Below are 24,266 nucleotides of genomic sequence, written 5' to 3'. Positions count from 1 at the left end.
CTTTTACGTCACCTGAGTTTATTTTAGACGTCTCGATAGATTTTTCATATGTTGCACATCGTTTAGCTGTCATTTGTCAACATGGTAGACCGATTGGGTGGGTTGCTACTTAAAAAATATTGCTCACTGTTATTCAGAAGTCCGGAAGAATAATAAATTGATTGTTAGGAAGCAGTTTTACAAATTTTTTGAATTCGCGATGATGAATTATAGCGATTAGTGTAAAATAAGCATTCAAACAATGATTTTCACATAATATATAAATGTAGAACAGTTAAGAGTTTAGACTTTAGTTTCACTTTATAAGATAAGAATACCGAGACCTAGACTATGAATACTGCATCATTTTGAAGTGATCTCCCCAGAATTATTATTTTTCTGATATGTTTTCTATGTACATGACATACTGTGTACATACAATACCTAATGGTATTACAGCAAGTACATTTTAAAATAAACAATGAATAGATAAAATCTAGACTACAGGGAAGGAGTGTTTTATAACAATTCTAGGAAGTACATGTATTAATTTCAGTTTCTGTATAGTAAACTTCCCATTCATTACTATAATAATATGATACATACATGTACATCATACATTCATGACACTTCAAAGTGTGCATTTTGTTCAGAAACTGGAATATAAAACACCATACAATGTTAAAGTGGAGCATTCATGCACTGAAATCTTTTGAATCATGTAGGATTTTCATTTATTAAAGCAACATTAACATTTTTTATTTATCAATTCAACTGTTTTTCCAATTTTTCTAAAGTATGTGTATGGTGTTTAAATTTTAATATTGTATTTGTATGGTGGTGCCTAACACTTTTTCTTACTGACAATACCAAACAAATGTTCTGTTCTAAAACATTGTACATGTACGTCTGCCAGGTACATATACCTTATTTTTATTAATCTTTCTCACTATAATTTAATGTTTTAAGATTTATAAATATCCAACAAAGGTCAAAATAGAATATCTTTTCAAGGGACACTTTTACACAGTAGTGGACAATATTTCATAATAAAATTCTGTCCTGGACAAAATTTCACAGATCATATCCATGAATATCTGTCCATGGGACATTATTTCATGAGGGACACTATTAAATCCTACACAGGTGCTGTTCATGGCATTAAAATTCCTGGAATTTTAAGAAAAAGGTTGCTTTAAATTAAATGATCAGGGTGAGGATTGCCATTTTTGTGAAAATTTGTAGATGACTGACTATACACTAAGTGTAAGTTCTTGTTAAAAAATAACAAAATTTGCAAAAAGATGTTTCTGCTGTTTCGCCCTAAATGTAAAAAGTTAAGGCCCTTATTATATATAATGTCATCATGTAAAACAAAATTGAAAAATATGAAATTCAATTCTGATATCCGACAAAGTAGTGTGTACTGAACATCTGAATGATGGAATTTGTCAGATTTAAAACACTTTTTGATTTTCTGAATCAACATGCCAAAAAGTAGCCGAATTATCATATAACATTCTCCATAATGACACTACGACGAACATGAATTGCTTTGTACAAATGTATGTGAATCACACAAAAAATGAAAGCATGGAGGGTCTATGCTGACATGTTAGTGTACACTTTTCTAGTTTTTACTTTTACGTCATGTACGTGTACTTTGAATTTGAGATTTTATAAAAAATATTAGAGACATAGATCACCTTTGATTTACATGTATAAACATCTGATCAGAAAATGTAATATATTATGTGCAATGCAAAGTTTTCAAATGAGGAAACACATTTAGCATGTTTAGCCTTTGTTTATTTGTACATCACTACACCTTCATGACCTTGCGCATGTTGCGTGTATGATGCTTTTTTTTTCATTCAATTCTTGCATAACTATGCATTTTTTGAACTAATACAATGTAAAAACCAGAAATATTACTTTTTAAATTGTTACCGGTACACATGGTACATGTACATACACATTAAATTGTTACCGGTACACATGGTTCATGTACAATGTACATACACATTAAATTGTTACCGGTACACATGGTTCATGTACATACACATTAAATTGTTACCGGTACACATATGGTACATTTTGTACATGTACATACACATTAAATTGTTACCGGTACACATGGTACATGTACAAATGTACATACACATTAAATTGTTACCGGTACACATGGTACATGTACATACACATTAAATTGTTACCGGTACACATGGTACATGTACATACACATTAAATTGTTACCGGTACACATATGGTACATGTACATACACATTAAATTGATAAGATCTGTATCATGTGTAGTTTTTATTTGCATATATGCATTTGTAGCACTTCTTAATCATGTTATCATTTAATTTTCTTTTTTTTACATCTGATATGATCAGGCTAGGGAAACACTTAAGCTACATGTACATTTTGTACTTAAGTAGTTTTTTAATTTTTTATATACTTGAAGATGTGAATAGCATGCTTTATATTTCCTTGTTTAAGTACATACAGTACAAATGCAGTAAATGTGTAAGATTTTAATTTTGTTTACATGGTTAAAGGTTTGAATATCATTTTGCCTGACTAATAAATGAGTTGAAAATGTTATTTTTCACCACCCTTGAAAATTTCTCCAAATCTAGGAAGTCAAACATGCTTCAAACATTTTTTTTTGCTGGTTTGCTTACAATAAGTCCAACCTTTCATGTCAAGAAATAACCTACACTGTACAATGACCTATTTCTTTAAATAGTAATATTAGATTTTAAAATTGCATTTCCAAATTTTCTTAACATGCTTAAAGTTGAGTTAATTTACATGTATAATGTATGCCTTTATTTATGGTACACATGTTTTGGAGAAAAAGGTTCAACATATTCAAAATCAATGAAAATAACACTTTATAATTTTGTGTTTTCAAAGCACTATTTGGGGATTACAGACACTGCTTCACCAGAAACATGTTCATCTAAAAATTTGGAAACCACTGATGAAAAGATACATTTATGACATTGCCACATTAGGTTCTATATGATCAAACATGTCATAAGAGACATACAAATACATGTAATAGCCAAATTCATCCGAGGCCAACTTTCCCTAAGGGTTTTGGACCTCAGTTTCTGAATAATTATTAATTTATAAATTATATTGGTAATAAAGCCAGTAGCGGATCCATGTATGTATAATAATTATATGTTCTGTTTGAATGTTTTTCAGTGAACAGTGAGGCGAATTGCAGAAGGGTAGCGTTTATAGAACAATGCTTTGGAGCTTCAGGACAGGTATGTTATACAAACAGTCATGGTACATGTACTGTCACCGTACAGATAAATATCTATACAAAATGTTGACTACTGTAGATTTATCATTTTCATTATTCTTTTGATATAAGTTTGATGGAACTCATAGTTAAACAAATTAAAGGTAAATCACAAAATACTAATTTGTCATGTATTTGTATGTAGACTAGCTTATACCATGTATACAAAACCATGAAACCAAATAACAACAAAAGCACAATATTCCTTCAACATGTGCAATCAACAAAAATAGATTAATCAACAATAATATAAAAAAAATAAAAACAACTATTTTTAAAAAAAAAATCCATTTATTGCAAGAACATGCTTTGCAAACCATAGCAAAATAGTGTTTTTATAGTGTTGAAATCCAAGTGAAACTTTCCTGAGTTGCTGCATTTAGGGCACACACATAGCTTTACATAAATCATCTTTTTGGGTGGTTATTCAGGAATTTATTTTAGGTTTGTGATTTGCAATGTATATTTACCCTTAAGAAACGTCAAACTACAGGTTAACATATGAAATACAAAAATGTATAATTATGATCATAACAATTAGATATTTTGATGAGGTATATGTGTTTTACTTCAACCTTTTGTTGTTTTAGCCCCTAGCATTGCCAGGAAGAGCATTGGTAGGAGAGGGTGTATTGACAAAGATGTGCAGAAAGAAACCAAAACCCAGACAATTCTTTTTATTCAATGATGTTTTAGTTTATGGTTCCATTATAATTAGTAAGAAAAAGGTAAGTGGGTCTGGCCTTTGAATTTGTAGTTACTTTTTTTTACACTTTATTCACCTTGCTCACAGTAAGAACATCATGACAATGTATCAGAATTGGAATGACTGAATAAACTGGCTAAAAGAAGACGATGAAAAAAACAAAAAAAACAAACAAAGGGTTATACATAGGGCTACTCAACACTTAAAATTAAAACGAATGAATAGGAAATTAAAGGTTTGGAAGACTCATTTTAAGACTAAAACAGGAATATTGACTTTTCAAAACTATCTTGTGACGTCTACTGTACATACTCACAATGATATATTTTTAGGTTTTTTAGTGCATTCCACTTAAAAAAAAATTCTTGGATAGATAACAATTGTTCTAAGTGCTTGTAATGTAGTAGTTCACAAATTATTTGATACATAAACTTGACCCAAAAATAGAATTATAACTAAAGAGATATACAAGATCTCTTGTGAACATTTTGTCTAAATAATTGTTTACAAGCAACTGGAATTTTTTTCACAAATTAACAGAATGATATATATTGACTTTATAACTTGTTTTTGATGTTTTATTTTCAGTATAACAGACAACATTTGATATCACTAGAAGATGTTAAATTAGAAAATGTAGATGATGAAATGTGTAAGTTTAATGCAGTAGATTATATCCAACTGCCTGAGACAAACAGGAAGTATACTAAGTTATGTCTTTCTGTCTATGTCCCATAAAATTGGTTTTGCAATTTCTTTTTTGGAAACCCCAAATCAGAGCTTCCTTAAATTTTGTATCAAGATTCATTTAAACGCAGTTTACTGAATGATTTTTTTTTTTCAGAACAAATGCAAATTCCTCAATTCTTATCTGGTGTCCCGAAAATGTTGAAACCACCATTCTTATTTCAGTAATTTAGTTGAGTTGCCAAATTTGAGGGTATATTTTTTTTTTTAACTACATTGTATTATAGATAAAAAACTGATATGTTTACAGCAAATAATTATAAAATCTAGTTTTTATCTTTTACAATTGTTATGATTCTATTTATATACAGGTCTGCAAATTTTTTTAAACTCACATTTTAATTCTAAAGTATATTATTATTAAGAACCTTACAAAGTTTTAAATTTATTTAGTGGTAAAATTGTTAAACTTTTCTTCAAGGTAGGTCATACACAACTTCAGGAACAGGTATTTGTTATTGTGTGTGTTTATTGTATAGTGTGCTGTTACCACTCTTTTGTTAATTGTGTGTATGTAGTGTAGTGTGTTACTCTGTTAACAGATACTTTAAATATCAAAGGAATGTTCAATTAAAAAGTACACAATACTGAATTTGTAATTCTATATTTAGCACTGACCTTTGGATTGAACTGGAATTGATCATTTGAAACAATTCAGTTCTCTGTAATCACAAGAATAAAGAGGGTTCATTATAAAAAATTTCTTATTATTATAATGAAGATAGAAGCTTGTTAATTGTACTTCTTAAAGTAAACAGATACTATTGTACATCCCTAGTTGAGTGTCATTTAAAGAACTTCAAATAATATTTTAAATCTTTCAAAATTTCTTTTCATTAATGATGTCATAAAAAAAGTGGTACATTTGTACTAGGCAATTTCTGTCAAATCAAGGGCAAAGGTCAAGGATGAATATTCTTTAATATTGCAATATGATTCAAGAAAACATTTTAACCTCAATCTTTTAGAACAAGTTAAAACAATTTCAATCAAAGATTCATTAACATGATCAAGAGGTCTATTGTTTTGTAAAATTGTATTTCTAAAAAAAATCACTTTAAAGGATAATATTTTCTAAGACATGTAAGATGGTTTGACGCATTTCAATGAAACCTTACATGACATTTGCAGACGAAAATGAGGAAACATATTTATTTTGTCTATTAAATTTTAATGCAAAGAATAATGCTATAGCTGTCTTTCATCAGGGATTGATAAAGATAACTGTTTTTGTATAATTCAGTTGTAGAGAGAAAAAGCTATGATGATGTCTCTGGGTAACAGGCAATATAAAAAAGAAGATAATGTATGTTTGCTAATGAGCTAACTCTCCAGAAGAGACCAGATGACACAAATACCTATTGGTTTTTGCTTCTTTAAACACCAATTGTTATCTAAAAGCATGATTCCTGTGTGTATTTTTCTCTTAAATGTCAATTTAAGGACATTTTATTTTTGCATTTTTGAAAACTTATTTTGACAACAAAATACTTTATTTAACAATAAACCCGCTAGAATATTCTCTGTTGCAGATTAATGTGATAGAATTGAATAAATGATTTCCTAAACGATTTTTAATGGTTTGACATTTTAAACAGATGTTTTTTTGTTGTTTTTTTACAGTACTAAACTAACAGGACTTTTTTGTTTTAAAAGATTTTATTAATGTTTTTAAGTATATTTGCTTATTGACATTTACCCTCAGTTCTTAACTTTTTCTGATATTTTTTTGTTAGTAAGAAGACACAATATTTAAAACAGCTCTAGTAAAATATAGAATTGGCTCTACTTGACCTTTGACCTTAACTAGATTTTACAGAAATTAATACATAGTATGATTATTTCACTATCTTACAAAAAGGATAGCACAGATAAAATGCTTTCCAATCATATATTTGATATAGCATTATGTTAGATGAAATTTTGTGCCTAATGCCACCTGACTGTCTAGTTCAAAAACTGTTCAATTGAACAAACCTAACACCTGATAGTTCAAAAATAGCATGCAGATGGAGAACACTTTTTTAAATTTTTTATATGTTTGCATATTTTACAATGGAAAAGCCTTTTAATGGATATAGCCAATGTAGATGTTTACCTAACTTCAATATATAAACCATTCATATGTGAAGAACATATGAAATCAAAATGAAATTTGTATGCTATTTTAATTTTTGTATTATGAAAGTAGTTTTCTGTTCATCAACACTTCTAGTTCTTTATTTATTCTTTAATTTACACCCTTTTCAATTAATCATGGTTACTCAGGTTCTTCTCAATTTCCTTTGAAAGGTGGGTGTTTTTCAATGAATATTATACTATAATCTATATACTATCACACATATTTAAAAAAAAATAAGAATTAGTTACAAGAAATAGATATAACATCCTATATATATGAAAGTCATTATAACCGGCGTTTTACGTTTCCGCAAATTGGCATTACTTTTCCGCGAAAAAAAGATGACGTTTCCGGAAAAAAAAGTTTACGTTTCCGCAAATAAATATCTTACTATTCCAGAAAAAAAAAAATATTACTTTTCCGTAAATAATTAAGAAATACCTATTGATCGAAAGCAAAGCTATAATAAAAAATAAATATGTGATAAGTTATAGGTCATCTTAACATGTAAGTAAAATACATCATTAAAATGTATGAAAACGTATGTTCAAAAATATCTTGATATGAGTTCATAAGTCAGTTCTGGCAGAATATTTGTTGCCAACACGTCATCCATCTTCTCCTTTTCATATTTCCGAACGGGTGCTTTTACAGTTAGAGTTCTCATCTTTATATATATGTGAGATGTTGTCTTCAGTTTCATTAACACATCGACAGAGACAAACATGTTAGGATGACTAGCGTAAAACTGCTCGTACAGGTAGGCACAAAATTACTCGACACCATTCGTTGTTCTCTTTTCCTCGGTATTAGGGATGATGCCCAAATGGTTGGTGGAAATCTCAATTGCCATCTATATGAAATTCCAATATATAATCGGCAGACCTAATGCATTTATCGTCAGATGGAGCATCGGCAATTAATTCAACAAAGCATTCTTCAATCTTGTCAGTTGGCAATTAAGCCAAACCAAAGATTTCTCAATGAAGTTTAGCTCATCCTTACCTGAGTCAACTACTTATGTCTAGTAAATTGTAGCAATACTGAGATCAGAACATTTTCTTTATTAAAAAGAAAAAAATGAATAATTTATCATATATGTACATTCAAATCTTTATAATTTACCAGGTAAATTTGCGGAAAAGTAATAAATACAAATTGCGGAAACGTATACTTTAAATTTGCGGAAACGTAGTACATGTAGTATTGGGACTTTGAAAAATTAGCGGAAATGCAATACGCCCATTATAACTGCCATTCATATTAATTGTGTTGAAATTCCAATCCAAACATTTCGCATCAGTAACATGTCAATTAACTTCAATGTTACGAAATAATTTAAGGAGAGGAATTTGTATTAGTGACTTGTCACTTGTTTTGATGTATTTATGTACCCATTTATTTATCTGTTTCTGAATAAAATATTGTTTACACTAATGTAATGAAATAAGACAACATGCAGGTAAATGTATTCAAGATTTTGAGATACTGTTAATATATATTGATAATCAATGGATCTGCATATTATAAGGAGTTTTTTTTCTTTAATGACATAATGTAATTGGTAACATAACTTGAATGTTTCAATTGTGATTCAAGGCTATTTATAGTAACTTCTCAAACAATCTCATGTAATACGTTTTCGAGGAAATAAAGACTTGAATTTATCTCCATTACCATGATTACAAAAAAAAAACATGAATCACTTTAACAAATGTTTAAAAGGGCACTAGCTAAGAGATATATAAAAAATCTAAAGTAAGATGTTCAATCAATAATGAAAGTGAAATAATGAAATAATAATTCGCTTTTAGCAGCCAAAATGGTTCAAATTTGTCAAATTAAGCTAAGAAACATTGATAATTAATTATTCACTTGCAAGTGAATAACTCGACCTCATTAAATCCGTATTCATGTGAACTTAAATTTAATACCTAGCTAGAGATTGACAACACATGCTTTGTACTTGTACTGGCTATTTAAAGAAAAAAGAATGTAAACAATGAAATTGAAACTTTGGTAAATCATTTGATTACCGATTCGATCCACATAAAATCATTCTTATACGGTAAAAACAATGAGAAACATATATTTTCAATCTAAAAAAAAAAATCAAACAGACCAATGAAAATTCAATTGCCTGTGTTGGTTTTATCTATTCATATCTTTATTTATGTTACCATCGCTTATATGGTCATCTGAGGTCAAATCCATAGTTTATTAGATGGCGTCTGGACTTAAATACACATGAAACGAACCTACATGCTCTGTTAACGGTTGATAGTTTGGATAAATGATTTACATTGTTATAAATCAAATATGAGAATTTGAGTCAAATTGGTGACTGTGAATTTGACAGCTAGTGCCCCTTTAAAAAAAAAAGCTAAATGTAAATCAATTTATTTCCATTATTTGAAAAAATTAGAAAGTAGTTTGATGTCTTTATTTATGATCCAAAAATCAAAATGATGAATATTTATTAAAATTTGCTCTTTAATCTTTACAAGTAAAACTATTTGCATTGTTGTCTCCTGTTAAAGATCCACAATGTAAACACACTTATGATATTCTGAGTTTCAACAATGATGATTTCGTAATAAACTGAATTTTTATATTATGTAATTATATGTTTAAGCTTTAAAAAAAATTATGAGTTAGTTTCTTTTTTCTTGTGCTGCTGGACTTCAAGCAAGAATCAATCAATCAATTTTGTTCCGCATTGAATCATATTTGTGTTTTCATTATATTTCCAGCATTAAGGAATGGCTGGAAGATTATCAGTCCCAGTAAATCCTTTGTGGTTTATGCAGCTACAGCAACAGAAAAGTCTCAGTGGATGTCACATATAAGAAAATGTGTTAATGATTTGTTACTTAAACGTGAGTTCATAATGAAATAAGGTCTATTCCTAGTTTTAGACGGCAAACCCTTTAAAAACAACATGACAAGAAGGGGAACATTTTATGATCATGATGATCACTAGACATTTTTTAGCTATTAAAGAAATGGTAAAAGAAAACATTTGGTTTATTGAATTGGACAATTACTTTCAGGACTAAAACATTTTAAAACATTTTTTGATCTGACACAATACCTTTTGACTTTTCACTCACCCCTTTTCAATTTGCGAAGAAGTTCTGTATTTTTGTTGTACTTTTTATGTCCCATGCAGTTCGCTTTTAAGTCAACAAGGTTAGACATATTATATATAAAGACAGAAAGGATCACTGCCGCTTTCCACAAAAAAAACAACTAATAATACGAAAACTTGAAGATTTTTGTAGAAAAATCATTTTTTGAAAGTTGACAAAATGTACAGAATTGTAAATTATGTACAATGAATTACATGTAAAAGGTGAATACAATATAACAAAAGTAATAATTTAGGATATGGCTTTGAAAAAGACATTGTTTGAGTATGTGAACTAGGTCTATAAAAATGTGTTTGTAAGTAATTTTTAATATAGTTTTGCTGAACTGCAATTGTATTTTATTTGTGAATTAAACTATAAAAGAACTGTTATATCCTGATACGTACTGTAAATGTCCCTAATTTAGCATTGTATTTATTAGTAGGAAATCAAGGTAGGTATATAAAACATAAAATAATGTGAATGCAAATACAGCTGATGTGCATGTTAGTTAACAACTCCTTAATAACATCAACCAGATCTATCACTACATTTATTTATACCTTACTTAACTTCAAATGAAACTTTTATACCTTTAAAACAACTCAAGTGATCAAAACTGGTTAACAATAAAAGGTCAAAGGTAGCAAAAAATTATCTAAATCGTTTTAACACTGTGATTCTCAAATTCAGAATGAAATGCAAATGAAAGTATAGACTAAATTTTTCTATTAGTTAAACTAATTCCTGTTGGCTATGTTAAGTTTGCAGTGATACTCAGTAAGAAGATAACACTGTTTATATGTTGATATAATTTTAAAACGCACAATTATAATATACATTAATCAAATAAACCAACTTGGTGAAAAAAGGTAGAAATACAGTAATATTGTGTGATCAGTGTGATAGTGGAATCTAAGTTTTTAGTATTGTTACAGGTGATTTTCAGGAGACATATATATATGTAATCATGGTAATGTAAAGGAAGAGAAATTTGTCTAAATCCTTATTTGTCACTTTCAATAATGAAAATGTATTTTTCTTTTTATAATTAGGGGGAATAACCCAGAACTCTGAGAATGATTCACCAGTGTGGGTACCAGATTCAGATGCTTCTACTTGTATGCACTGCAAGAAATCACAGTTTTCATTGATTAATAGAAAGGTAAGCTGTATATCTATCATTACTAGAATAGTTAGATTCATCCTAAAAAAACATATCAAGAAATTAAACTATACATATTTCTGGGCACAAAATGAAGAAACATTAAGATATAAAAGCAAGGGCTAGAAATAAGTTTTTGTTTATAACAAGTAGTTAATTGTTATCAAATTATGGCAGGGGAAGAAAATAATCTTACACTTTTCATCTGTTTTACTATGAAAGAAATGACAAATTGTTTTTAAGCTTGAGTAAATCAGCTATATTTTTGGTAAGTGTTACTTGATGATATCTGAAAAAAAGAGTTACTTACTATAGACCTTAGCTTTTGTCTCGTTCTAAATCATCATGATCATATAAATACTTTTTTTTGTCAATTTTAATGTTGTAAAAATAAAACCATTACTTAACAATTGTTTATTTTACAGCATCACTGTAGGAAGTGTGGCATGGTTGTTTGTAATGCCTGCTCCAATCAAAAATGGTTACTTCCCCAGCAGTCATCACATCCTCTGAGAGTATGCCTTACTTGTTATATGCAGCTTACAAAATCTAAAAATATGACAGGTATGCACGAAAGAAGATATATCACATGGTCTTAATGACAGCTTAGATGACTGATTAATATAATTTTAAAGCAAGGATCTAAAACAACTAGGAACAAAAAAGAATAATTTTATTAGTTTGATTTGTAACAAATAGTAGAAATCCAGTATAATCCTTATTTGTATGTAATGGGCACACCCATTTTCGCCATGGGAATTCATATATCAGGATCATTAGAGTTACAGTCCACATCTAGCATGTCTAGTTCTAGTATGATAACAAGTCTTTTTGCATTTTGCTAGAAATTTGTACATGGTTAAAAATTTGAATTTGTGGTTCACCTTAACTCAGGAAATTCATGAAAATTGGTATCCTACGAATAATAATGAATCCAAATAAGTATTTACGTCAATTTTTTCTGTTGCAGGAGTGACCCCTACCCCTGTACATGATGATACGTCAGGAGAAGATACATCAGATGAGGAGGATGACGATAGAACAGATGGCGCCACTGGAGAGGCACAAGATGATGTAAGTGTATAAACAGTCATAGTCACATATACTCTGAAGCTGTATATTTCAGTTTTTATTTGAGGATTTCTAATGCACAATTTGTACACAAGGTTATACTTTTGTGTTTTATTGCTTTGTATCTGATATTCCTTAACTCATTCGCCCCTTAGAGATTTCTGGCAAATCAGGCATTTTCGAAAATTTGCAATCATATGCAAATTATATTCAAATTAGCAGACTCTTGCTGCTGTAACTGATGCTCATCTATTAAACTATGTATTGCGATTTGGGTCGGATGGCATGGGTGGGGGATGGGGTGGAAGGTGGAAGATTTTCTCATGGGTTTGAACCCATCCCCACTGAAAATTAGTCATTTTCCGTCTATTTTCCAATTTTAAAACGACCTCAAGAGGTGAACAATGACCAGACAGTGATTTTTTGTCATTCAAGTCTTACCCTACAGTTAATGCAGTCCATTCATACCAACTGATAGTATATGGGACTTAAGTGTCTTGCTGGCGAATTATAATTGTCAAGTCTGGTCTGCCAAAATGTCTGTTTTTACAGATTTTTGACAAAATGGTGCCCTAGATTTTACATACTAGTTTCCTATTGGCCATTCTATACCTTTTTGTGTTCTCATACCACCTATGCATGCATTTACAATAATAGTTTATACCTACAATGACTACCAGTTACGTAGTGGCCATCGAAAGATGCCCACCCCTACCTGATTTTGGCTACTTTTCACGTTTTTCTGATTTTGAACCCTTAAACGGCTTTCAAAGTGCCATATTTTCATAAATAGAGGTCTAAGAAGAGTGTATGGACCATGAACTGCTTAGATAAAGTCCCTGCTATCGTGAAAGTTCAGGTAGGGCAGTTCCAAAATGGTATGGAAGGTCAAACGGGCCATCTAAGAATGGTTATCGACATCATATCTACAGGCGGGATTGGGGGTTAAAGGCCTAGGGTTAATCACTAAAGGTGAAGGAAATATTTTTGCCTTTTTAACTTGATTGCTAAATAAGTGTAGGTAAACATACACCTGTCAATACAATTGCCGATTTTACTGTACATGTATGTAGAAAAGTATTATATAGAATAAATTAAAAAAACCAATGGACGTATCCATAAACAGTACTCAAATAACAGCAGCAATGAACAGTTCTTGTCATTTCATTCTCAAGAATCCTACTATCTGAGGTTAAAAAAAGATGTTAAATGCCTAACTTACTTCCATAGTTTGCTCATTCATTAAAAAATGGTTGTTATTATGCGCCACTTAGGGTCATTATGGTTTTCGATCTGTTCGTTCGTCCGTCTGTCTGACTTCTGGTTAAAGTTTTTGGTCAAGGTAGTATTTAATGAAGTTGAAGTGTAATCAAATTGAAACTAAGTACACATGTTCCTTATGATATAATTGTTCTAGTTTTAATGCCAAATTAGAAGTTTTGACCCCAATTTCACTGTCCACTGAACATAGAAAATGATAGTGCGGGTGGGGCATCTGTGTTCTATGGACACATGCCTGTTTAATGTATGGAAAGGACATCTTGATCACTTAAGAGTTAGTTGTTTTTTGAGACTCCATGTGATCTATGTTTATTTTAATTTTATGTTATAATATCGCAGTAGGATTTCTGGCTAGTTAAAGAATTAAAAAATAGGGACATATTCTAATATATAACAAAAGTTGGTATAAGTCTTTATTTATAACATTTACAATTTTTTAAGGGGAAAATTGCATTCATGCAATTAATGAATACCCTTTTTTTGGATGGATCGATAGTTTTCAATATTCAAGATTTTATCACTACTTTTGATATACACAAAACATAGTGCATTGAGCCTTACATCCTGTACATATTTAAAAAATGTATCAATGGAATAAATGCACAGATATGCAATTTACAAAATGATATGTATGTGTTTAGCCATAGTTGTCAAGAAAAATGTATGAATTGTACACGGTTCATGAATCTGGAATCTGTTCTAAAATATCAATTATGTCATTGCTAAAGTAATAATTTTAACTGGAGTTATCTTCCTTTTTACAAAATTGCAGTTGAAACAACAATTATAAATCCAACTAAATTGCCATGTTTAATATTCAGTTTCCATTGCAAAAATGAAGGAAAAATGCAATCTTAACCCCTTAGAGCACAGAAGCATTTTTAATATCAATAGATAATGTATTCCTCTTTATCTTTTCAGACATTTACAGCATACGATGTGATAAACTGAAAGTAAATTATCTAAACTGATACTAGACCACCGGAAAACACAGATAAAATAGTCAGGAATTATTTTTTATATGAATTACAGTCTTATGAATCTGTGTGAGATTCATTTTTTATTGCTCTATAGAATTGATTTAAAGTGCTAACAAAACTCAAATGCAATGCATGAACAGTAAAACCAATAGATGGCCATAACCTGAACAGTGTATGAAGTGAATTGACATGTTTTGCATTTATTAGATTACTAAGAGATTTTTATAAACAAATTCATTTGCTTGAGAAAATATATACCTGTGAATTAAAAATGTTTGCCATGTTTTTACTATTGTAAAAAATGCAATGTTTTTACTATTGTAAAAAATGCAATGTTTATAGGTTTTGCAAAAAATAAAAATTAAGATTTTGACAGCATTATTCAATACAGCATTTCCTTTATTGCAATAATTGATATCACTTGTTCATTGTTCAAAAATAGCAATTGATGAATGCATGCAAACATTTTTAATTTGTAGAACCTGAAATTTTTTTTCCATTTTGAATTCAGATTGATTAGAGTTGTGGAGTACTTTTATCTTGTTAAACTTTTGAAAAATCATAATTTCAAGTGAAAGGTTTATTTTGTATTTTCTAGAACTTTTAGACATCTTCTTTAGATGCAATCAATTAGAATTCTCCTCTTTTGTATAAATTGCTTTTACTGCAGTAAAAATTTATAAATTTGCTTGGAAAAAACATATTTTTAGTAGATTTTTCATGTTATCAGATTTTTAGACTAATTGTTATTGTTGAAGTTCTCTCAACTTTATGGGGACAGGTAATAGCCAGTCTGTTAAGTTCTACAGACTTAGTTTCAAATAATTTTAGAAATCATATTTGCACGTGAACACTTAAAATTTTATATAAAATTACAATTTAGGTGCACAAAAAGGGTGAAAATAATTGTATACTTTAGAAGTGTGTCATAAGCATCAAAACAGGCTTGATCATTACACTGAAAATCATCTGCTTAAAAAATTATCTAATAAATATAGTTAATCCCTATCATAACCTTAAGCCTTAAAATAAAGCCAGATATTTTTTGGAAAATAGTAAATAATTGTATGAACAGTTATTCTATTTAGATAATGAACCATTAAAATCTTTTGGATGAGTGATAATAATCTGCCAAATTAGGCTAGATAATTTCTTCAAACAAATAAATAAATGTATTAATAATTGTCCTATCCAACTCGGATAATTAACCCCTTTTATTATTACAAGCTAAGTCTCACATCAAGCTTGATAATTATTTGTAAAGTGTACAAAAAAACATGGGAATGGCTATTTTCAATTTTAACTCTTATGTGTATTAAAAACCTCTTTTTCTACTTTAATCATGTCAGAAAATTCTCCTCTAATAATACTATTAACTGAGAGATGGAAATGTCATCTTAGGATGTATGTGGTGTATGGTAATAGGTTAAATTACAAATACTGTAAACCAACTTATTTTCGCGGGTACTTTATTTCGCGTTTTCCTCTTTCTAGTCAACTTCAAGGCTATTTAATTTCGTGATTTTCTAATTTACTTGATGTAGTTTGGTAAGGATAGATCCAAGACTTATATATTCGCGATGATTTTTCTACTCACAAAAGTCGCGAAAACAAATCGATCGCGATAATAAGTTGGTTTACAGTAAACATGATAGCCTACCAGTTTTCATGTATTCAAAATATAAGGAAAATAAAAGAAAATGGTTTTGTTATATCTAGACTATAATATTGCATATAGTGAGATTGGATTCCAGTGTTTTTAATTTCTGTTTCTATAATAAGCTTAACTGTTTTATTTGTTCAACAGTATACAGAACCAATTGAAAATTGTTGACTACAACATGTGTCATATATGAGATAAAACTATTTGAAGAACCAATGAAGATGTTCACTTATATACTAGTAGATTTAATAATAGGGAATATGGTAAGGAATTTTGAAGAAATTGGTTAAGGGTATATATATAAGCAATTACATGAACTAAGACTTAATATCATTAGTAGTGATATAATTTTTGTTTATGTCTTTATTTAAGTTTTGATTTAATCTGTATGTTGTTACATTATATTTTTATATAATATTTCCCAACTCAATGAAATACACCGGTCTCCTTGAAAATATCGCATGTAAGCAAACCAGGGTATAGTAGAAAAAAAGCATAAGTCGTGTATAAACATTTTTAAAGTCACCATTGCTTGAAGGTTAATATGTCTGGTTTATTTGTTGGTATTTGATAGTATGAATTAATATAAGAAGCCATTATGCAAAACTTGCTTTTAAAACATGTGAGCCAAGGCTCCGTGTTGAAGGCTGTACTTTAACCTATAATGGTTTACTTTTTAAATTATTATTTGAATGGAGAGTTGTCTCATTGGCACTCACACCACATCTTCCTATATCTATTTTAAACACTACAGAAAAAAAAATTGTATTACATATTTGGTTTCTATTTTCTGTAATTGCTGGTGGGCTTCATATGACATATTTTTTAAGGGTGGAGGGGGTATTACAATATCTTCTTATAATCATCGTTTTCCACCATTGAATATTGATATATCAGAACAGTCACATTTATTCTTACTATGAAATATTCTGTTGTTATTTTATGTCTGGTTCAGCAGTCCAGTGTTAAGACAATTTTACATTTTAATTTACAACATGTGAACATACATTTCAAAAAGGCCCTCCTCATACACAAAATGACAGAGATGATTTTGTAAATGTAAATGTGCATACATGAAGAACAGTAAAAATTGAAACAGTACCTATTCCTCATAAAACATGTAAATGTTATGAAGTGGATAGGAGGAGACCATGGTTTATTTGATAAGTTATAATTGTGCAAAAAATAAATGATTTTTGAAGGATTATTTATAGAAAATTCATGTTTTTTTATGTAATACTCATTTGTCATAGCAATGGTTGATTTTCAAAGATTCACAGTTGCACATGCAAAAAATAGAAATTTGTATAAAATATTTGCTTGTTTTTGCTTAAATTTTTGTTAGTTTTTGCTTAAATTCATTATAAAATACAAATCATATTTTGCTAAAGATTGCTTTTTGTCACAATAAATAATTAATAAAGACAAAACCTTCATTTACTAGAAATTAATATCATGAACCAGTTTCTCACCCAAGACTAAGTACATAGATCTCTTTGCTTCAATACATGAAATTGATATTTAGAAAAATAAAGATTTTCATTTTAATTTAATGAATAAAAAGAGATAAGTGATCAAATATTAAACTGCATCAAAGGAAAACATCACCAAATGTCTTTCACAGAGAACAAGCAGAAGAATATGTACTACAGATCTATGTTAAATAAATTGTTACACTATTTATTCTGAAAATTAACATGTAAAGAACTGTGGATTCATAATTAAATGTGTGCATTATTAATTTAGTCTAGATCTTAGACAAATAGCAATAATTGAAAATGTTCATAATAATTTTCATTTTAAAATAATATTGTTATCATTGGGCTGAAAAAAAATATTTATAGACTAATTTTAAAAGTGTTATATTTTTTACTGAATCTTGTGATAAAATCAAAATTAGATATCACATAATGCATTTTAGCCAGATGACCATTTCATACTACTAGAAGATGAATTAATTTTTCAATGGTCATAGGAATACTTTTTACATTCAAAAAAGGCATTGCATTTAATTTTGAATCTACAGTCCTTATCTTTGCAGGGCATTTTATCTTGAGGGTTGTTTATACAAAAAAGTTTTATAAGTATAAATGTTATTTGCAGAAATCTAACAAAAACTTACTAATTATCAAATGCACCAGAACCAGAGTTAACATAGTTCTGATATTACAAAGGTATAGAGAGTAACATTCCTTGCTTATAGTGATATAGAAGAAACTATTTTTACAATTTGTTACTTCAGAATCTAAAAGTTAAAATTATTTCTATTTTTGGTATATCAAAATAAAAATAACATTATACTTTCATAAAAAATTTGACAAATTGAGTATAAAATACAATGCGCAAAGACAAAGATTAGTTATAGATAATGCTTTCAATGGTTTAGATTCTGAAGCATCAAATTTAGTATTCATTCCTGTTATTTGTCCGTCATGTTTGTAATATAGGGTTCAGAAGTAATTTATGAAAGTCATAGTTATATATTTTGTACATACTATAGCATAATGTATTTTGTTCATTTCCTTTTCTCATTTTAAATCATGCGGTTAGACAGGGCTGATAGGTAACAAAGATAACCATTTAAAACCTAGAAAATATATCTTCTGAGAAGGTTATTTATTTCAGTAAATATAAAAGCTATATTTTGTTACTCTGAAATTTATAATGTGTTTAGCTAATTATCCTCGTTGTTATATTGTAATGCAGTAACCCCATAGTATGTTCAAAAAGTTTTCAAAATGAACTAGTTTGTCCACTTCCATTGGGATACATCTTTGAACAAACTTGTCTGTATGTCTGTGCTTTTTTCACAATTTTTTATTTTATGGCATAGTCATATTTTTATAGTGCTTTCTTGCATCCAAAGTGATACTTTACACAATTTCTTGTTCGTAAATTCCATACTAAGTTTGCAGTCAAAGGGATAGAAAAAAAGTATTTTTGATAAAATTTAAATTTCCGATTGCCTTTAGTGCAATATTAAAGAAAGCTAAATTGATTTAAACTTTTAAGGTTCTGGTAATATATTCAAAGTTGATTTTATGATATAAATTTTGTATTGTAAAAATTTCGATTGATGAATATATGATTTTTTTTTAGTTTTCATCTCTTTAGAATATACGAAAAGTGCACATATTGCATAATAGAATAAGCATGATCTTTACGCCTGCAAAATTGATGCATGTGATATGATCACACAAAGTTAAGTATTCAAATAAATGTTTATGAGATATTTCCTCTGGAAGAAAATCAGAAAACAAACAATTGAGAATTAAACGAAGAGATCGATTTAAGTAGATTTGTTTTCTCTGACTGGGTAAGAGGTAATAGTAGACAGGTTGTTTTGTTGGCTGACTGTGCTCATGTTACTTTACTATTTTTATACCTAGACCAATTATATTTTGTTAATTATCATTATAAACATAATAAAATATGCACAATAAACATAATTTCTCATATTAAAACTGTTAGTTGATTTGTCAACCTTTTAAACTTTTTTGGATTCAAGCCATGAAGCGTCACTGATGAGTCTTTTGTAGGCGAAACGCGCATCTGGCGTAGTACCAATTTAGTCGTGGTATCTATGATGAGTTTATTTGTATGCATACTGTATGTATGAAAAGATTTGTACACAGAAATGCGAAATTTTATAGTGATTCTGATATATTCAATAAGTTCGCTCTCTCGCTATTTTAGGTATAAATACAATTGAAACTTGCATATTTTCACTATATTCCCCTGTCCCATTGTCTGTGTTGTCTGTATGCAGGTTAATATTCCATCCTCTGAATGCTACATAAAATATTGTCATTCTCAAAAGAGTTTTACATAAAAGGTGACAATGTAGATGAATTTTGCTGATTGACATTCCAGTCTTAGAAAACTTGTTGATTGGGTGAAATTGGCTCTAAACCAGCTTTCCGTCACTGTGATTTTCAGATCAGGATTTTTGTTCGAGGTAATGCTTTTTTCAACTGATATTATACTTGTCATTCCTATTTTACGATGTAACACTAATATCACAGGTTATGGAGAGTTGAGCGCTCACAATATGTTTAACAATAACCACATTACGTGAGTATATGTCAAAATTCGTTAGCATAAAATTCGGAAGTTGTTCTGCCATGTTTTCTTTTCTGCCACTGTTCTATTTTAGTCAGTTGATGTTCTCTTTTTAATTGTTTCACCTTTTGTCGTGACAGGGACTTTTATATCTTACTATATATTCGGATTTGATCAATTGTTGATGACTTTATATTGACCAACAGTTGTTAACACATTTTTCTGATTTTATTTACCTTATCTCCTATAGCTAATTAATATAATAATGATTAAATCTTTGAAAGAAGTATATTTTTGCCTCTGCAATAGAAGCTAGCGTTTTCTGCAACAGAACAGAATGAGTCTTATCGTCGGATTGGTACATGCACGAGCAACATGTCGGATACCGCATGTAGAGCTGGTGTCGATCACGCAGCCCATACGTTCATATCTGGTTTAAGAGGGGTTCGTGTTGCTCAATCTTTATTTTTCTGTGAAGTGTCTTTCTTGATTTGTTTGACTTTTTTACGTTTTTCAATTGATGACCCGGTGAAGTCAGTTTGAATTCGTTTTTATACGACCGCCAAAAAATAATATGATTGCTATTATGTCGTTGTCGTCGTCGTTGTCGTCGTCAGCGTCGTCCGAAGACGGATGGTTTCCGGATAATAACTTTAGTATAAGTAAACAGAAATCAAAAGCAAAAAAAAATAACTTCATTAGACCACATTCATTCCGTGTCAGAAACCTATGCTGAGTCAACTATTTAATCACAATCCAAATTCAGAACTGTATCAAGCTTATATGTTGTGTCCATACTTCCCCTAACCGTTTTGGGTTCGACCTCTGCGGTCGCATAAAGCTACTCCCTGCGAGCATCTGGTTTATTGCTCAATTTCTGGAATTCTCTGTAGGGGTTCGTTGACTGGTTTTGTCTGTTCCTTGCTGTTAGTTTTCTTTCATCATGCTGCCATTTTTTTTAAAAGATTAAAAGAAGGGCGATATAGATAAAAGTTTCAGCTAGAAATTCACATTCGACTGGTTACGAAACAGTATGATTATACTTATTAATATCTAGAAATGAACATTTAAAAACAAATTTAAGTTCATAAACCATATGATCATTTCCGTATCTGAAGGATTAACATTTGATGTTGTCTCATGATCCGAATGTTGAAGAACAGTTAGTCAAATTTTAAATTGCAGGACGAAATATCTTTTAACTTTACAGAGTATAAAAAATCATCTAAAGACCTAACTTACACTATACGCTAAAAGGGATAACAGATTTATACCGATTTCAAAACGAAGACCTTTCAAATTTCACAGGGGTAACCAAAGCACGATGATAACTACACCAAATGTAAACATACAACTGGTTCATTGAAGTCAGATATTTGCACGCGGACATCAACTTTCGGAACCAACAAAAGTTCAAAAGTTTAAAGTAACCAAGGGTGTAACTGTATAACAGTAAATAACGGTAACGGTAGCATACCGCTGTTCGAAAGTCATAAATCGATTGAGTGAAAATAAATCCGGGTTACAACATAAAACCGAGGGAATCACATCAACTATATTAGGAAAACAACGAAACAGCAGAGACACTAACTTAAAGTGCAACCAAAAAACAACGACAATGTAACACACACACAGAAACGAACTCTAAAATAAAATCTTCCATTTTCTCGTATGTGTACAGGACATTTAAAAACCAGATGCTCCGCAGGGCGTAGCTTTATACGACCGCAGAGGTTGAACCCTGAACGGTTGGGGCAAGTATGGACATAACATTGAAGCTGGATTCAGCTCTAAATTTGGATTGTGATTAAATAGTTGACACAGCATAGGTTTCTGACACAGAATGAATGTGTTCTAATGAAATTAAAATTTTTGTTTTCTCTTAGAGCAATTCACTATGCTGTTGAATATTATTCCTCTCAAAAAAATGTTTGAAGAAATTTTCTTTTTAATTATGAAATTTCAAATGAGAAAATTGAACCCAATTTTTTTAATCACATCCCCCTTTCCCTTATTCCAAAACTAATCTCAATTAAAATTTCTAACGGAGTTTGCAACAATTACTACTCATTTAAATACATCATAAAATATTAAGATGTAAAAAAACTGCTTGTTATCACTGAATGGTAAGGATTATTTTAATTTATCAGTTGGTAGTAAAAAGTGAATATACATTGTATATTGTATATATAACAAAGATTTAAGTTGATTCTGGACAAAGAAAGATAACTCCAAATAAAAAAAAATCTTACAATTAGATATTTCTTGCTTACTATTCTGGACAAAGAAAGATAACTCTAATTAAAAACAAAATTGCTATTTCACAATATTTTGCAATAAGATATTTCTTGCCATTGCGCAATACTGTGCAATTGAAAAGACTTGCTATTGCACAAAACTTAATATAATAATTTTAGATCCTGATTTGGACCAACTTGAAAACTGGGTCCATAATCAAAAATCTAAGAACCCTAAGATTTCAATTTTTGTTAAAATCAAACTAAGTTTAATTTTGGACCGTTTGGACTTTAACGTAGACCAATTTGAAAACAAGACCAAAAATGAGGAATCCACATACACAGTTAGATTTGGCATATCAAAGAACCCCATTTATTCAATTTTTGATGAAATCAAACAAAGTTTAATTTTGGACCCCGATTTGGACCAACTTGAAAACTGGGCCGATAATCAAGAATCTAAGTACATATTTAGATTCAGCATATCAAAGAACCCAACCGATTAATTTTTTGTCAAAATCAAACGAAGTTTAATTTTGGACCCTTTGGACCTTAATGTAGACCAATTTGAAAACGGGACCAAAAGTTAAAAATCTACATACACAGTTAGATTGGGCATATCAAAGAACCCCAATTATTCAATTTTGATGAAATCAAACAAAGTTTAATTTTGGACCCTTTGGGCCCCTTATTCCTAAACTGTTGGGACCAAAACTCCCAAAATCATTACCAACCTTCCTTTTATGGTCATAAATCTTGTGTTTAAATTTCATAGATTTCTATTTACTTATACTAAAGTTATAGTGCGAAAACCAAGAAAAATGCTTATTTGGGTCCCTTTTTGGCCCCTAATTCCTAAACTGTTGGGACCTAAACTCCCAAAATCAATACCAACCTTCCTTTTGTGGTCATATACATTGTGTTTAAATTTCATTATTTTCTATTTACTTAAACTAAAGTTATTGTGCGAAAACCAAGAATAATGCTTATTTGGGCCCTTTTTTGGCCCCTAATTCATACACTGTTTAAACCAAAACTCCCAAAATCAATCCCAACCTTTCTTTTGTGGTCATAAACCTTGTGTCAAAATTTCATAGATTTCTATTAACTTAAACTAAAGTTATAGTGCGAAAACCAAGAAAATGCTTATTTGGGCCCTTTTTGGCCCCTAATTCCTAAAATGTTGGGACCAAAACTCCCAAAATCAATACCAACCTTCCTTTTGTGGTCATAAACCTTGTTATAAAATTTTATAGATTTATATTCACTTTTACTAAAGTTAGAGTGCGAAAACTAAAAGTATTCGGACGACGACGACGACGACGACGACGACGACGACGACGCCAACGTGATAGCAATATACGACGAAAATTTTTTCAAAATTTGCGGTCGTGTAAAAATGGTGGGATTGAACCTGGTTTTGTGGCTAACCAAACCTCGCGCTTTTATGGCAATGTTAAATATAACACTTAATGGACAATATTACACTAAATATCAAAATCATCATATCTTGTTCGACATTGATCTGTATTTTGTTGGTCCATAAAATTGTATTGATGTTTCAAATCTTTTAAGCCGGATCTGCTTACCCCTTCCAGAGCACTTGAGATCTCCCACGTTTTTTGTTGGGTTCGTATTGGCTAATCTGAAGTTTCTAAGGTGTGTCTTGTGTACTGTTATTTTTTTGTTTGTCTGGGTTTTTTTTTTTCTTTCTTTTTTTTAACCATGACGTTGTCGGTTTTTTTTTTATCTATGAGTTTGAATATCTCTCTGGTATTTTTCGCCTTTCTTTTCTAA

General features: G+C 29.9%; 1 protein-coding gene across 4 annotated transcripts; it reads left to right on the top strand.

Moving 5' to 3' along the window:
- The first annotated feature begins 16 nt into the window (after positions 1–16).
- Positions 17–15,958, top strand: LOC134685633 (pleckstrin homology domain-containing family F member 2-like). Of its 4 annotated transcripts, none has more exons than XM_063545559.1 (10): positions 17–97; positions 3,202–3,266; positions 3,895–4,032; positions 4,599–4,662; positions 5,179–5,205; positions 9,633–9,758; positions 11,066–11,175; positions 11,601–11,739; positions 12,146–12,249; positions 14,449–15,957. In XM_063545559.1, the coding sequence occupies exons 1-10, from the start codon at positions 82–84 to the stop codon at positions 14,476–14,478; spliced, it is 819 nt and encodes a 272-aa protein (XP_063401629.1). In that variant the 5' UTR covers positions 17–81; the 3' UTR covers positions 14,479–15,957. The 4 variants fall into 4 exon arrangements, with proteins under 4 accessions (XP_063401629.1, XP_063401632.1, XP_063401628.1 ...); XM_063545558.1 differs by lacking the exon at positions 17–97 and adding an exon at positions 599–700 and having other exon boundaries at positions 14,449–15,958; XM_063545562.1 differs by lacking the exon at positions 5,179–5,205 and having other exon boundaries at positions 14,449–15,956.
- Positions 15,959–24,266: the final 8,308 nt, after the last annotated feature.

The sequence above is a fragment of the Mytilus trossulus genome, chromosome 9 (assembly GCF_036588685.1).
Source record: "Mytilus trossulus isolate FHL-02 chromosome 9, PNRI_Mtr1.1.1.hap1, whole genome shotgun sequence".
In the NCBI taxonomy this organism is placed as follows: domain Eukaryota; kingdom Metazoa; phylum Mollusca; class Bivalvia; order Mytilida; family Mytilidae; genus Mytilus; species Mytilus trossulus.
This window is presented reverse-complemented; position numbering and strand designations above follow the sequence as displayed.